This window comes from Amblyraja radiata, chromosome 15, assembly GCF_010909765.2.
Source record: "Amblyraja radiata isolate CabotCenter1 chromosome 15, sAmbRad1.1.pri, whole genome shotgun sequence".
Classification (NCBI taxonomy): Eukaryota; Metazoa; Chordata; class Chondrichthyes; order Rajiformes; family Rajidae; genus Amblyraja; species Amblyraja radiata.
Window position 1 is genome coordinate 27713310 of NC_045970.1, and position 15016 is coordinate 27728325.

General features: G+C 42.7%; 1 protein-coding gene across 2 annotated transcripts in view; it reads right to left on the minus strand.

Annotated features, from left to right (window-relative positions):
- The window catches only part of afap1l2 (actin filament associated protein 1 like 2), a 203936-nt gene that overhangs the window by 36735 nt on the left and 152185 nt on the right, over positions 1 to 15016 (minus strand). For both annotated transcript variants that reach the window (XM_033033925.1, XM_033033924.1), the window contains exons 5-6: positions 1979 to 2069; positions 459 to 664 (exon numbers count right to left, since the gene is read on the minus strand). In XM_033033925.1, coding sequence (XP_032889816.1) covers positions 459 to 664; positions 1979 to 2069 — 297 coding nt within the window. The remainder of the gene's footprint in view (positions 1 to 458; positions 665 to 1978; positions 2070 to 15016) is intronic.

The following is a 15016-nucleotide window of genomic DNA, read 5'->3' on the forward strand; positions in this document are numbered from 1 at the left end:
CTATCCTGAACTAAAAGTCACTCACAGCAGAGGCATGAACCCAGTTATACACATTAATAAGAGAAATAAATGTTATTTCAATTTATTATCAGCAGCAGGCAACAGAATGGCTTTGACTGACAATTAAAGGCAATTAATCAATTTGCCTTCTTTGGTGGGAACAATTTCACTGCTACAGTATTCACATGTTTTTGAATGTTTGTATATTTTGGCCCTTACACCTCATATATCACCTTTTCATTAAAATTCCTTCTCCTAACTCACAGATCCTTTCCCTCTCCTTCCCACGCTGGACTCTGCAGCGTTTCACAAACAAACCACAGATGGAATGCATGGACTCCTGTTGCTGATTTCATCGCTCACTAACTCCTCGTTCGTAGGTTGACTTTTGCTTCAACATAAACTGTGATATATCACACAACAATACGTTGCCATTATCAGCTCTGCGACAAATTTACCAGAAGCTTGCACTCCTTGATGACACACAGTTGTTTGGCCCACTGCCCCAGCCATTTCTTTCGCCAGAGGAACGCACAGATGCGGGCATCTTTCATCAACTCAATGGAGGCCTCTGGAGAAGGCCACTGATGGGTCATCGATTTCCCTTTGGTATTCTCTTCCTCGTCATACGATTCATAGGAGCTACTAACCGCTTCCACCTCATCTGTGGTGAACAAAGCAAGGATCTTTTAAACATAGCTTATTTTGCAATACTTCATTTTAGCGTTAACCTTGTAAACCTTTTAACAAAAAGGGACCATTCTTTTGGAATTAGTCTCTGCCTGTCCACTGATTCCAAGCATTTCCATTCCTATGTACCTCATCAACCTTTACCCCTCCACAAGACTGCTGTTGGTTGGAAAGAACTCTAATATTGGTAGGGTGACACAGTAATTCAGTGGTAGATTTACTGCCTTACAGCACCAGTGACCCGGGTTCAATCCTGCCTACGGGTGCCGCCTGTACGGAGCTTGTACATTCTCCATTTCACTGCGAGGCTAGCTTTTGCTTGGGTACCCAGACCCAGGCACTGACTGTGCCACAAATGGTGAGGAGAAGGGAGGCCCCTGTTTTGCCTGTGAATCGGAGATCACTCACACATGCCACAATGTGCTGGGAAGTTCAGAATAAATTTCTCATCCTGGAGGAGGACTGAGGAAAGAACTTGAAAATAATTCTGCTTTTCCATTCATGGTTCAGGCCACAATCCTGCTCCAGTCCTGAGGTAGGCCTGACCTCTACCATTTGATTGCATGGAGCTCCTGATCTGGCTGTTCCTATTCTGGCTTCCACTGTGAGGTGAGGACACAATGAGGATATACGCAAGTAGTCATGTCCACAAGTGCATCTTCCAGCCCCTTTCCTCTCATTTTATCTTGTGGCCTTTTGGAATTGTTGGTTACCAATTCCATTCCACCCAATGGCAGCAAAACTACCGCCATGGATCATGTGCAATTTAGTTTTAGAGATACAGCGTGGAAACAGGCCCTTCGACCCACTGAGTCCACGCCGGGCAACGATCACCCCGTACACTAACGCTATCCTACACACACACATGGGACAATTTACAATTTCACCAACGCCAATTAACCTACAAACCAGTACGTCTCGCGAGGTAACCGGAGCACCTGGAGAAAACCCTTGTGGTCACAGGAAGAATGTACAAACACCGTACAGACAGCACCCATAGTCAAGATTAGGCAGCAACTCTAAACCTGAGCCACCACATGTATTCAACTCCAGGTCCAATTGGCTGCCAGTGTTACAGTGCATTCAAACAGCCACAGTCATCACCAAAGTGGTTAGATCGGCTTCCAATATATTGATAGTTCGGAGTAGATGGAGGTCAAACAATAAAATACTTTTCAAATACTTTGAAGGCGAAGCTGGTTTCTGGATGTGAATCAATATATGTACAAATTAATGATCAGAAATTAGAAAGAACTCACTGTTAAAGCTTGTATTTGCTTTGACTTACCTATGTTAACAGTGTCATATGGTTCAGCTTCCTCATAGTGGCCTTCAACTAGATCGATCCTGGACAAAGGAAATGGCTCCCTCTCTGACATCTGCAAACAGTGCAAAGGAGACACATCACTAAATGCTGAAATACCCCAGGAGTTACGTGGGTTTTCCAAGTAGGCTAATTATAAAGAATGTGCTAGATATCGACTGCTTCATTAAGAGGACCACTATTCAATCAATTCAATATTCAACCAATATTCAAGCTATTCAATCAATTGGTCCAACATCCCATATCGGAAAAAGGCAGGAAAAACAAAAGCAGCAAAACTAAATCTGAGATAGGCACAAAAAGCTGGAGTAACTCAGCGGGCCAGGCAGCATCTCTGGGGAGAAGGAATGGGTGACATTTCGGGTCGAGACCCTTCTTCATAACTGAACTAACCTGAATCAAATAAAGCAAAGTAAACCTGAATTAGGAAATGCAGATCAACAGCAGAATGGTCAGTGAAAAGACAGGTTATGGTGTGCTTAAATTAAAATTAAATTACATTTCTTTATTTATATAGCACATTTTTAGTCAACTTGCATTGACCCCAAAGTGCTTCACATAATTACATTCACACACACAGGCAAAGGTGGGTGAAGTGTCTTGCCCAAGGACACAACGACAGTATGCACTCCAAGCGGGATTCGAACCAGCTACCTTCCGGTTGCCAGCCGAACACTTAGCCCATTGTGCCATCTGTCGTCCACTCAGGGGGAGGAATCGGGCAAAGGTTTTCAGCATCCCACATCACAAGAATTATCTTTGAGATTATTTACTTTATCTTTTTTTATTCATGTATGAATCTACTCATCAACAAATCAAATTGCTTGCATGAGGGAACTCTCTGACAAGTCAGTCTGTCAGTATGAGAGTGAACATGAGTATATATGACCACAACATACTGTGGAATGATTAGAACAAAAGGGTGACACATCGCCCCCAACCATCATCAGTATAATTTATAACCTGTTCTTCTGTCCTTTAATGTTAATCAGGAACATATTTAATATACAGATGTTCTGCCTCATTCAGTCTGGCCAACGCCATAGGAAATTCAACTAGTAATTAATCAACTGCTGGCAGGTTTGATACGGGCCTCATCTAGTGCAGTGTCTGTTTGGTTTTGGGGTTGTTTTTTACTGAGGCAAACAGCAGGCAATAATTTTACTGAGGTAGGATGATCAATAAAACAATCTTTATTTAATGCATTTAAATCCCAACTCACCATCAGTGATTGGGATGCAATGTATCAAAAGTCAGAACAAAGATACTCTCACAGTCACACCACACTGCTTCCCCATCACAAGTAATAAACCCATACAAACCATCAACTATCTAAATACATACTTTTTTTTTTACCACCAGTCAACTATTGATATGTATATTAAAATGAATCCATACACTTAATAATTCTGTTCAACGTCTTACATATGGTTGTAAGGTGTCAAGGATTATGGGGAGAACGCAGAAGAACGGTGGATGCGATCTCACTGGCTCTCCACTCCGCTCTGGACCACTTGGACAACAAAAACTCATATGTCAGGCTGTTATTCATTGACTACAGCTCGGCATTTAACACAATCATCCCCTTCAAGCTGGTTACCAAACTCTCAGAACTGGGTCTTTGCGCATCCCTCTACAATTGGATCCTCGACTTCCTCATTCACAGACCAGTCTGTTCGTATTGGTGGAAATGTGTCAGCCTCGATAACAATCAGCACGGGAGCACCTCAAGGCTGCGTGCTCAGCCCCCTGCTGTACTCACTCTATACTCATGATTGTGTAGCCGGTCAAAGAGCGAACTCCATCATCAAGTTCGCTGACGACACCACTGTTGTGGGATGTATCACTGATGGAGATGAGTCAGAATATAGAAGTGAAACTGACCGTTTGACCAAATGGTGCCAGCACAATAACCTGGCTCTCAACACCAACAAAACCAAGGAACTGATTGTGGACTTTGGAAGGGGTAGGATGGGGACCCATAGTCCCATTTATATCAACGGGTCGATGGTGGAGAGGATCAAGAGCCTCAAATTCCTGGGCGTGCATATCACTGAAGATCTCTCCTGGTCCGAGAACATGGATGCAATTATAAAGAAAGCACATCAGCGCCTCTACTTCCTGAGAAGATTACGGAGAATCGGAATGTCAAAGAGGACTCTCTCGAACTTCTACAGGTGCACAGTAGAGAGCATGCTGACCGGTTGCATCGTAGCTTGGTTCGGCAACTTGAGCGGAAAAGACTACAAAAAGTTGTACACACTGCCCAGTCCATCATCGGCTCTGACCTCCCTACCATCGAGGGAATCTATCACAGTCGCTGCCTCAAAAAGGCTGGCAGCATCATCAAGGACCCACACCATCCTCGCTCATCTCCCCGCTGCCCTCAGATAATAATACTAATAATACATTTTATTTTCGGGCGCCTTTCAAATCTCAAGGACACCTTACAAAGATTAACAGAAGAGAAAAAAACATATAGTCGGAGAAAAATAAATAATAAGGACATCATCAATATACAAATTAAAGATAGAAATCGCTCCAAAGACACAAAATCAAAAAACAATGTGAAGAGAGAGCAGCGGCAGCTAAAGCGCGCCAGCGTCCACTCTCCCTTCCGACAGCCATCTTGGACATAGACTAACATAGTAACTACATACAAAAAAATCATCCCCCCACAGTGGTTACCACTGTGGGGGAAGGCACAGAGTCCAGTCCCCAACCCCAGTTCTCCCAAAAGTCAGGCCTATTGAGGCCACCGCTATTGCCTCTACGGAGGCCCGATGTTCCTGGCCGTTCTGGCCGGGTGGAGTTGCCCCGGCGTCGGGAGAGTCCTCACAGTGGCTGGGCCACCTGGAACGGCCGCTTCCTAGCAGGGGATTGTCGGCTTCCAAAGCCGACAGGGGCGCACCGGGTTGGAGCTCCCAGGCTCCCGATGTTAAAGTCGGCGCCGCCCGCTCCGCTCCGCTCCGCAGACCCGCAGCCCGGAGGTGTTGAACACAGCTCACCGGAGCTCCAGTGCGTCGATCCAGCGCGGCGACCCAGGCAAGGCATCGCCCGCTCCGCTCCACGATAGCGCTCCAGCGCTGTGCCGCCAACGAAGCCGAGGTGCTGGGCGGTCCCCGCCAGGAAACGGCGCTCCAAGCCCGCTGGTAGGCCACAAGGACGGGTCGATGGGCAGCCCGGAGAAAAAGCTGCCTCACCGACCAGGTAGGGACCTAGAAGTAAGATTACCTCCTTCCCCCCACATTAAGAAGTCCATTTCTCCTACAAACGAAAAACAAGACTTACTAAAAAACTGGGGAAAAAATTGATTAAACGGACGGCTGCTGGTTAGCAGCCGTTCCCCAAGATGGCTCCTCCTCCCGATGATGGAAGGTACAGGAGCCTGAAATCTGCAACATCCAGGTTCAGGAATAGCTACTTCCCCACAGCCAGCAGGCTACTAAACTCAACTCATACAAAACTGTATGAGTTGAGTTTAGCCCATTGTACTTTATCTGTTTATTTATATATGTGTGTATATATATATATATATATATATTCAATGGTATATGGACACACTGATCTATATTTATGCCTACTATATTCTGTTGTGCTGAAGCAAAGCAAGAATGTCATTCTGGGACACATGACAATAAACTCTCTTGAATCTTGAATCTTGAATCTTGAATGAGGTTGGGAAGGAATGAGTTCAGCCATGTTCAAGAAGGAACTGCAGATGCTGGAAAATCGAAGGTAGACAAAATTGCTGGAGAAACTCAGCGGGTGCGGCAGCATCTATGGAGCGAAGGAAATAGGCAACGGTTCGGGCTGAAACCCTTCTTCAGACGGTTCAGAAGAGTTCAGCCATGATTGAATGGTGGAGTAGACTCGATGGGCCAAATGGCCTACTTCTGATCCAATGATTTATGAACTTATGAACATAGCTTTAAGCAGTTATTCCATTTCTGAGTCTGCTTGATCACAACGTATTTCACTTATGCTGGACCTAATATCTCTAAAATATTCACACGATGCTTTGATAATTCTGGTGGATCACTTCTCCATTCAAGATTCACACACACTGATTTCTTATTCTGCACAATTGTTCTCAACAAAATTTCCTTTTAACCATGCAAATTATAAATACAGTGTCAAGAGTCAAGAGTGTTTAATTGTCATAAGTACTAACAACCGAACAATGAAATTCTTATTTACAGAAGCATAACAGGTCTTAGTTATTTTTATTATCAGATCATTTTATTATTTTTTTATTAATGTTTGATAATTTTAATTGTTATTCATTTTATTAAAACATCATTGGATGTTTTCTAAACATCAGCTATTAACACTGAACTTAACATGGACTAATAACAATTATCAATTGCTACAGTGATTACTACGATACCTGGCACATTAGTAGATGCATTACACAAATTGCCACGATCTTTGGTTGTTTCCTAAGACTCTGCATTACCGTGCCTCTGCTTTAAACCAGTCCTGCATTCTGACCTGCATTCTGGATTCCTATGATCAGAGATTTTTGTTTCTGTTGCCTCTTCTGAAATTAAGAAGTTATAGTATTTCCTGACTTTCTCTTTCTGCGTTGTCACCATTGCTCACAAGCTGCTGAGAATGCTTTCAGCCATTGGTGCCACATTCTGGTAACAGTGCATAAGTAGCATCAGTAAGTCAGCATCAGTTATGTCTCATAGGACTTTTGGAACTATCGAAACGAGTTCTTCCCCAAGTCTCTTTCAGCAGAAAAATCCCCTGTACCAGATTCCGTTAAATAAATATGTGTTATATCCGCTGCCTCCCAGCATCACTGTAATACCTAATTAATTTTGCTTCTGGTTATTGGCCTTTTCAAATGACAATATCTCAAAGTTGTATGTAAGCTCTTTAGTGCTGCTACTTAACAAGACAAATAATTGAGGAGAGCTGGAAGCAAACAACCTTTATTGAAGACAATCACCTCCCTACTAACAGTAGTGGCTGGTTCAGCAAAGTATCAAAAGTATTACCACTGGTGTATCTGGTTCTTAAAGGTACTCTCATACAGTAATACTCTTTAGCTATATTCACTTAAGTTATTTTATTAACATGTGCTGGTGAATGCATTACTGGTTAGTTCAATAAGTAGTTGTAACAGTAATCAATGAATATCTTTCTTTACTCGTACACATTCTGGAACTGGCTGTGCAATGGCAGGTTAAAATGTTTAGTTTAGTTTAGAGATACAGCATGAAAACAGGACCTTCGGACCACTGAGTCCACGCTGACTATCGATCACCCATTCACACTAGTCCAATGGCATCCCACTTTCATGCCCACCTCCTACACATCAGAGGTAGTTTTCAAAGCCAGTTAACCAACAAAATCGTCCATCTTTTTGATGTGGGGGAAAACGGAACACTCGGAGGAAGCCCCCGTGGGCACAGGGAGAGCGTGCAAACTCCACACAGACAGCACCCAAAGTCAGAAACAATCCCGAGTCTCTGGCACTGTGAGGCAGCAGCTCTATCAGTCCTTTTAAATGTTAACAAAAGACAAATTGCAGCCAAAGGGTTTATAACAATCTCAGGATGACCTTTACGCCAAGTTATCATTTATCATCGTTGCAATGAGCCTAAGGATTTGTTGATTTTACATAGCGAATCGCTCGTTCAAAAATGACTAACCACCTCTTAATGTGAAAGATATTGCAAGGTGAGCATTGTTGTCAGACTCGGTTGAAACTGTAATCAGCAACATGATAATTTAAACTGCTGTCATTTTTCACTGAGGTGCAGGAAGGTATGAAATGCAAAATTTATCGAAATCAGCTCTCACCTAGACTGTAAACGTCCATGCTAGTGGCAATACATTTTATAAAAATAGCTAGCTGCATCCTGAGACCAGCATGTATTATCTCGCTAAAACTCTTCAGAGAAGTGTTATAGCTCTGGAATACCTAAATAGTCAAGTTTCTCAGTGGTTGCAAGCGGGGTGGAAGATTGCAACCTTCACGTGGTCCGCCCTGTTTCGACTAATGCAATCAACTCGACGTGCACAAACAGAAGATCAAATAGAACAAGTTGTCCTACAACTTTAGGCTGTGCACGCCACACAGAAGAAGAAGAAGAAGAAGAAGAGGTTGCAAGCAATCAACAGTCGGGTCGGAAGAAGGGTCCCGATCCAAAACTCCACCTATCCATATTACCTGAGATGCTGCCTGATCTGCTGAGTTACTCCAGCATTTTGTGTCTTATTTCAACAGAAAGCATTCTTGTGGTGACTGAGGCACTGCAAATTGTTTAGAGATACAGCGCGGAAACAGGCCCTTCGGCCCACCGAATCCGCGATCCCCACACATTAATACTATCCTACACAGACTAGGGGCAATTTACACTTACACCAAGCCAATTAACCTACAACCCTGTACGTCTTTGGGGTGTGGAAGGACACCGAAGATCTCGGAGAAAACCCACACGGTCAGGGGGAAGAATGTACAAACTCCACATGGACAGCGCCCATAGTCAGGATCGAACCTGGGTCTCGGCGCGGCGTCGCTGTAAGGCAACAACGCTACCGCTGCACCACTGTGCCGCCCGAATGATGATGCCTTTCAGTGTAAACATGTTATTGTTAATGCTCTTATAGTGTTAAAGCACTATTTTCAACCCCAAGTCCTTTCTGAGCAAGATGGTCGTTGAAGGTTTGGTCAAAATTGTTTGAAGTTCTCCCTTTAGCCAGTTTTGTCTTCATTATTTTTGTACAACCCAGAATCACTGAACATGATCTGACCTCTCAAATCTGTGGTCATCTTTTCCGGAACTCTGAGTTCGGATCCATCCCACCAAATTCCTACCCCACCACAGCCTTGAAACTGCACTCATCATGGTTATAAATTACTTCCAAAGGGATTTATAATTCCTGTGAAGTGTGCCATTCCACTTTATTTGTCACTAAGCAACCCCAGTAGAAAAATTCAATCCAGATGCTGGTGTTGGGAGTGGAAGGATGAGGGAAGTTTGGAGCCGATGAGGTCCGGAGATTTCCTGCAGGCATGGAATGGCATTTCTGCTTCCCACAAGATTTTTTTTAAATCCTTGCCGTCTCTTGGCCACCCAGCTGCCTCATGCCACTGGCGGATTTTGCATTGTGTCAGCCTTCTGTTTCTACAATTAAAATCACATTGCAGCATTAACAATATCCTAGAGTCAAAGGTTTAGTGCTGTTCTATAGGACCTACCACTGACTCGATTCAGGCTCCCATTCCTAAATCCAGTTTGTTGGGAGTGGCACACTTACATCCTGAAAGTCTTCAAAAGTGACTTAAGTACTGAACCCAACCCCACTCACCTGTATCCACCTATCACTTGCCTGACGTTAGCCCACCCCAACTTCATTTTTCCAGCTTTCTCCCTCATACTACAATCAGCCTGAAGAAGGATCCCGACCTGAAACGTTACCATTCCATATTCTCCAGAGATACTGCCTGACCCGTTACTCCAGTAGTTTGTGTTGTTTTGCTTAAATATTGGCCATTCTTGACTTACAACAGCTTTATTTGAACTAACTAAATCAATAACACATTCACATTGTGCCCGTGCTTTATCAGTTGTATTGAGTTTTTCTTTATTGGATGAATATTGATCTAGGAATCACTTGTGAAAATGAACTTAAAGCCATGTCACCTATGTCACCATTATGAACTATTAAACTGGGAGAGTACTCTATGCAATCCTAATGTTTAAGGAACGAGAGAGAGAAAACAGGAAAAGAGCAATCTGTTAGGATAACTTTGCTCGTGGGAAAAAATGCATAATGAAGGAAAGAATAACAGCAAACATTGAAGAGACAAAGGGAAACCAGTACGAGGAATTGCATTTGGATTATCAAAAGAAATTCGACGAGGACCCACACAGGAGGTTGTTCAGCAAGATTGGTGCAGATGAATTTTGAGGTGGATTGAAAAGAGATTAATGGAAAACTAAGAATGGGAATGAATGGATCATTCTCAGGGAGGCAGACTGCAATTAGTTCTACAGCAACCTCTGCTGCATATTGTCGGGGGGGGGGGGGGGGGGGGGGAGCTTTGTAAAGAACTAACTCCACTTCACTTGGCAAGACAGTTAGGCAATTAGATGGATTCAGTATGTGCCTGCTTCATGTTATTCTTGACTTTGTAGTTATTGAAGATAATCACTAGGTTGGATGGTTTCCCTTTCATTGTGGTCACTTTAGTTTAAGTCACTGCCAGATTTTCTTTCTGGCACTCACTGAGATCCAGGATGAGCTAGATTAGCGATTTTAAAGAACGATGGTCTCATTCACTCAATCATGCCAGTCTCTTTGACAGATTCTTAGATAACAAAAGCTGCTCTAGTTAAGGGCCTGTCCCACTTGCCGATTTTTTCGACGACTGCCGGCATCATTGACCGACGTATCAGGTCACCGAAAAATACGCGGCGTGATGCGGCGTGGTGACGTATGATGCGGCGGTGACGTGGCGTGGTGACGTATGACGCAGCGGTGACGTGGCGTGGTGACGGATGATGCGGTGGTGACGTGGCGTGGTGACGTATGATGCGGCGGTGACGTGGCGTGGTGACGGATGACGCGCGGTGTTTTTTCAAGTGTCGCAACATCTTTTTGGCGCCGCTGGATTTTGAAATGTTCAAAATCTTTTGGCGACACTGATATGACGGCGGCAGTCGCCGAAAAAATCGGCAAGTGGTTGAGGCCCTTAGTCTTTTTTTCCCCTTAACCAAGCACGAGGTTATTGATATTCCTTTCCCCTGTCCTCTCTACAAGCATTTGGTATAGTCTGATGCCTTTGTGTGTGTTAAATCTGACAGATTTATACACAAAACAGAGACCTGATCATTCACTTGCCTTCTCTAGTGCATGGTGGCATGGTGGCCTAGTGGTAGGGCTACTCCTTGCAGCGCCAGAGACCCGGGTTTGATCCCGTCTACGGGTGCTGCCAGTATGGAGTTTGTAAGTTCTCCCCGTGATCGGCGTGGGTTTTTTCTGAGATCTTCGGTTTCTTCCCGCACTCCAAAGATGTCCAGGTTTATAGGCTAATTGGCTTGGTATAACTGTAAAATTGTCCCTAGTGTGTGTAGGGTAGTGTAATGTGCGGGGAGCACTGGTCGGTGCGGACTCGGAGAGCCGAAGGGCCTGTTTCCAAGCAGTATCTCTAAACTAAACCAAAACTAAATTAAACGTGTGATCCTATTCAGCTAGTTGTAAACAGAATAAATTAATAATTTCCCCCCAAATTATTTTGAATAATCATTTTTGCTGATGTGATGCAATTCAACTTAAATTTTCAATTAAAAAAAATCAGTATTATGATTTAAAGTGGTTCCTTTTTAATTTGCTGATTTTCTTCATTTATACATAATAAAATTCTAAAGCAGACTGCGAGCACAATGTGTTTGGCATTCAATCTTGGATGACTGGACTTTCTCTGGGTTTTGCAGTGTATAAATGTGTTTCTCATTAACTAATCTCTGTACGTTATTCTATGAAATCGAGATACCCTGTGTTCTACAACATTATAAGAATAAACAATGTATCAAAAATAACCAAACTATTCAGCCACAGAATAGAGTGGAAAAGAGGTAATTCAAAGGAATTCCCTTTATATATAAACCTCATTTGTGATCACATGGATGCAATTAACTGCATTATTAAGTGTCTGGTTTGTGGTTTCTGAGGTCATTTCCTAATATAGCATGTGATTCTAAAATGTGTCCCAGTGCCTGTATGGAGCGTCTACAAAGGCTAACTCTTTTTGTTCCCTTCAGAAAGACAACAAATCTATATTCAAACTACAAGACTGCTACACTTGCGATGACCATAAGACTCTGATTTTGACTCACTTAGAACTGTCGTAGATTAGTTAAGAAACAACTGTTTTTATTGTAACTTCATGCACACCATGCATGTTCTACCATACAGAACAAAAGTGTAGCATTTCTGTGACAACCATTCTTGCATTAACTTTTTCTTTCTCTGTGGTCAAATGAAGTTTTATCAGACTTCTTACCATGAGAGTTTAACTTCTAGTGAAGCTATGTCCCGTTTAGTTATGCTGACGCCAGCAGGTAAACGAGTATGATGAATGACACAGAGGAAGTTTTAAAGTTTCACAGAACGATATTTACGACTATCCTGTAGCTTGTTAGGCCATTTCTGAGAGCAGCTAAGATTCATTTACATTAATGGATTTGCAGTTCGCAGATCCTGATCAGGTAAAGATGAAAATTTATTTCTCTGAAGAATATTGGAAAACCAGATGGATTTTTTAACAACATCGTAGCATTACAATATTTTTAACTTCTACATTTATTTTATTCGAAATTCCACAGCTGACACGGTGGTCTTCATACATGGTGAAATCAATAATAAAGGCTCCAGGATTCTAAGCTTATAATGTAATTGTTGCCAGTTTCAGATGTATCTTAGAGGAGCATAATGGTTCTGCAATTGCCATTCATATCCTTAAACTACGGAGAATAAATGGAACTCAATGCAAACAATAAGATGGAGGGAACAATGGGGACAATAAATATTCCATGAAGACTGGTGAAAAGGTACCAATTGGGGATTTTGCTGTTTATCCCACACAGTTATTGTACAATGTTAATCATGAAGGACAATAAAATGCACATCAATAGCTTCACCATTAAACTGTAATGTTCCAGCCTGATGGAAGTACACATGTTTCTTGCCTGAAATACACATAGTCTTAGCAAAGGTTTCAATAAGAATCTTCATGAAAGATGAGTGAACTGTACAGTGTGAAATGGTAAGTTTAGGTTAGTTTATAGATACAGCATGGACGCAGGCCCTTCAGCCCACCGAGTCCACAATAACTATCACACTATGTTATGGTACTTTATCACCCATTCCATTCACACTGGGGACAATTTACAGAGGCCAGTTAACCTACAAACCTGCACGTCTTGAGGGATGAGGGATGAAACCGGGGCACCCAGGGGAAACCCATGCGATCACGGGGAGAACCTTTCAAACTGCACGCTGCCAGCTTCCGAGATCGGAATCAACCCAGGGTCTCTGGTGCTATGAGGCAGCAGCTCTTCCAGCTACACCACTGTGACACCTTAAAGGTACAGTGATTTAAAGTATCTGATGGCTTAAAAAGTACAATGACCGCACACAAGTGTAAATTCTAATTACAAAAGCTTTGCTCTATTTCGGGGCATCATGTCTCAGAGCAGCCAACCATGAGGAACCTTGTCGAATGCCTTGCTGAAATCTTCATCAACCTCTTTGGTTACATCATCAAAAAACCCAAATTCATGAGATATGACCTCCCACATACAAAACCATGCTGACTACCCCTAATCAGCCCTTGTCCATCTAAATGCATAAACTGTATCCTGTCACTCAGAATAATTTCTAATAACTTTCCGACCACTGATGTTAAGCTCGCTGGCCAGTTGTTCTCAGCCTTTTCCCTGCAGCCTTTCTTGAATAGATAGTGTGACCTTTCACAGAAGGCAATGGGCCAGATCATGGGTGATTGAAATAATAGACATTTAAAAAATGCTTAAAATGCTTTCAAGTGTAAAACTAATGTTAAAAAAGCTAACATTTTTGAAGATTTGCCTTTTAAGCCAAGGTCTGCAAACATTCACCAGCCAACCACAGCATAACGCTGAGGGTTTCCACACAAAGTGCGAGGACTTTTTGTGCGAGGATATTTGTGCTATGGTTCGAAACTCTTGGAGGTCAGATTGGCTAGAATCTAGCTTCTAGGTCGTCTTTGATTTCCTCACTGGTGACATATGAAGAGGAAGATAGATACGTTTAGGCTCACTGAACTGAAGCCCTATCTGCTCTTGTGACAAATTGAAGGAAGGTTTCCTATTGAAAATATGTCTTTCAAACAATGGCAAACAAGGATAATCTTGTCATTTATTTCATGGGTGTTTGTGTTTAAGTTGCCATTCACATTTTCAGACTTTAACAGTGACCACATCTGAAATGTATTTGATTAGGTTCAACAAAGTTTTAAGGGATCTGGAGGGCTTGATAGACAAAATAAATGCACTGGAACCCCAAGGAAGAAAAAGTGAAGGACACACGGAAAAAAATAGGAAGATCAAAAGGGAAAGGTCAGTAACAAAGAAATACATGAATTACAATGTGAATTCCATGGAAATTCAAGAGATAAAGAGTTAATCTTGTGGGCCTTTGAGGAAATGAATATGGTGACAATGTGCACAGGGATAAGCCACAATCTTTGACTGCACTTAGTATGTGGAAAATCCCAGTAAAAACAGCCAAGAGATGTCATGTATAAACATTGGAAACCCTGGGAATATGCCACGCAACTGAAAGGAAACATGACGCCACAATGGTTCGCCCATGCCTAGCAATGAGAATCAAGAGTCAGAGATCTGCTAAGAGTTCAGCTTGAAAGTATTAACTACGTACAGAACTACTGACCACGAGGGCTTTGGAGTAATGACATAAACAAAACTATCAGTGCCTCATTTAAACATGCCATATTAGTTAACAAATGTCATAGCTGTAAGGCTTTACGTAGGATTTTGTACATGGTTACAGTAACGCATCTGCAAAATCACGAGAGGAATAGATCAGGTAGACACACAGAGTCTCTTGCCGAGCAGGAGAAACAAGAATCAAAGAACGTAGGCTTAAGGTGAAGAGGGGAAAGATTTAATAGGAACCTGAGGGGTAACATTTTAACACAAAGGGCGGTGGGTGTATGGAACGAGCTGCCGGAGGAGGTAGTTCAAGCAGGTACTATTGTGCCGTTTAAGAAACATTTAGACTGGTACATGCATAGGTTTAGAGGGATATGGTCCAAATGCAGACCGGTGGGAAGAGTGCAGGTGGGACATGTTGGCTGATGGGGGCAAGTTGGGTCAAAGGGCCTGTTTCCACACTGTATGACTCTCTCACTCTACAACTCTAATCATTGAGAAATATGCACATTGCATGATGGATTTCAATGTTGTAGTGGTTGAA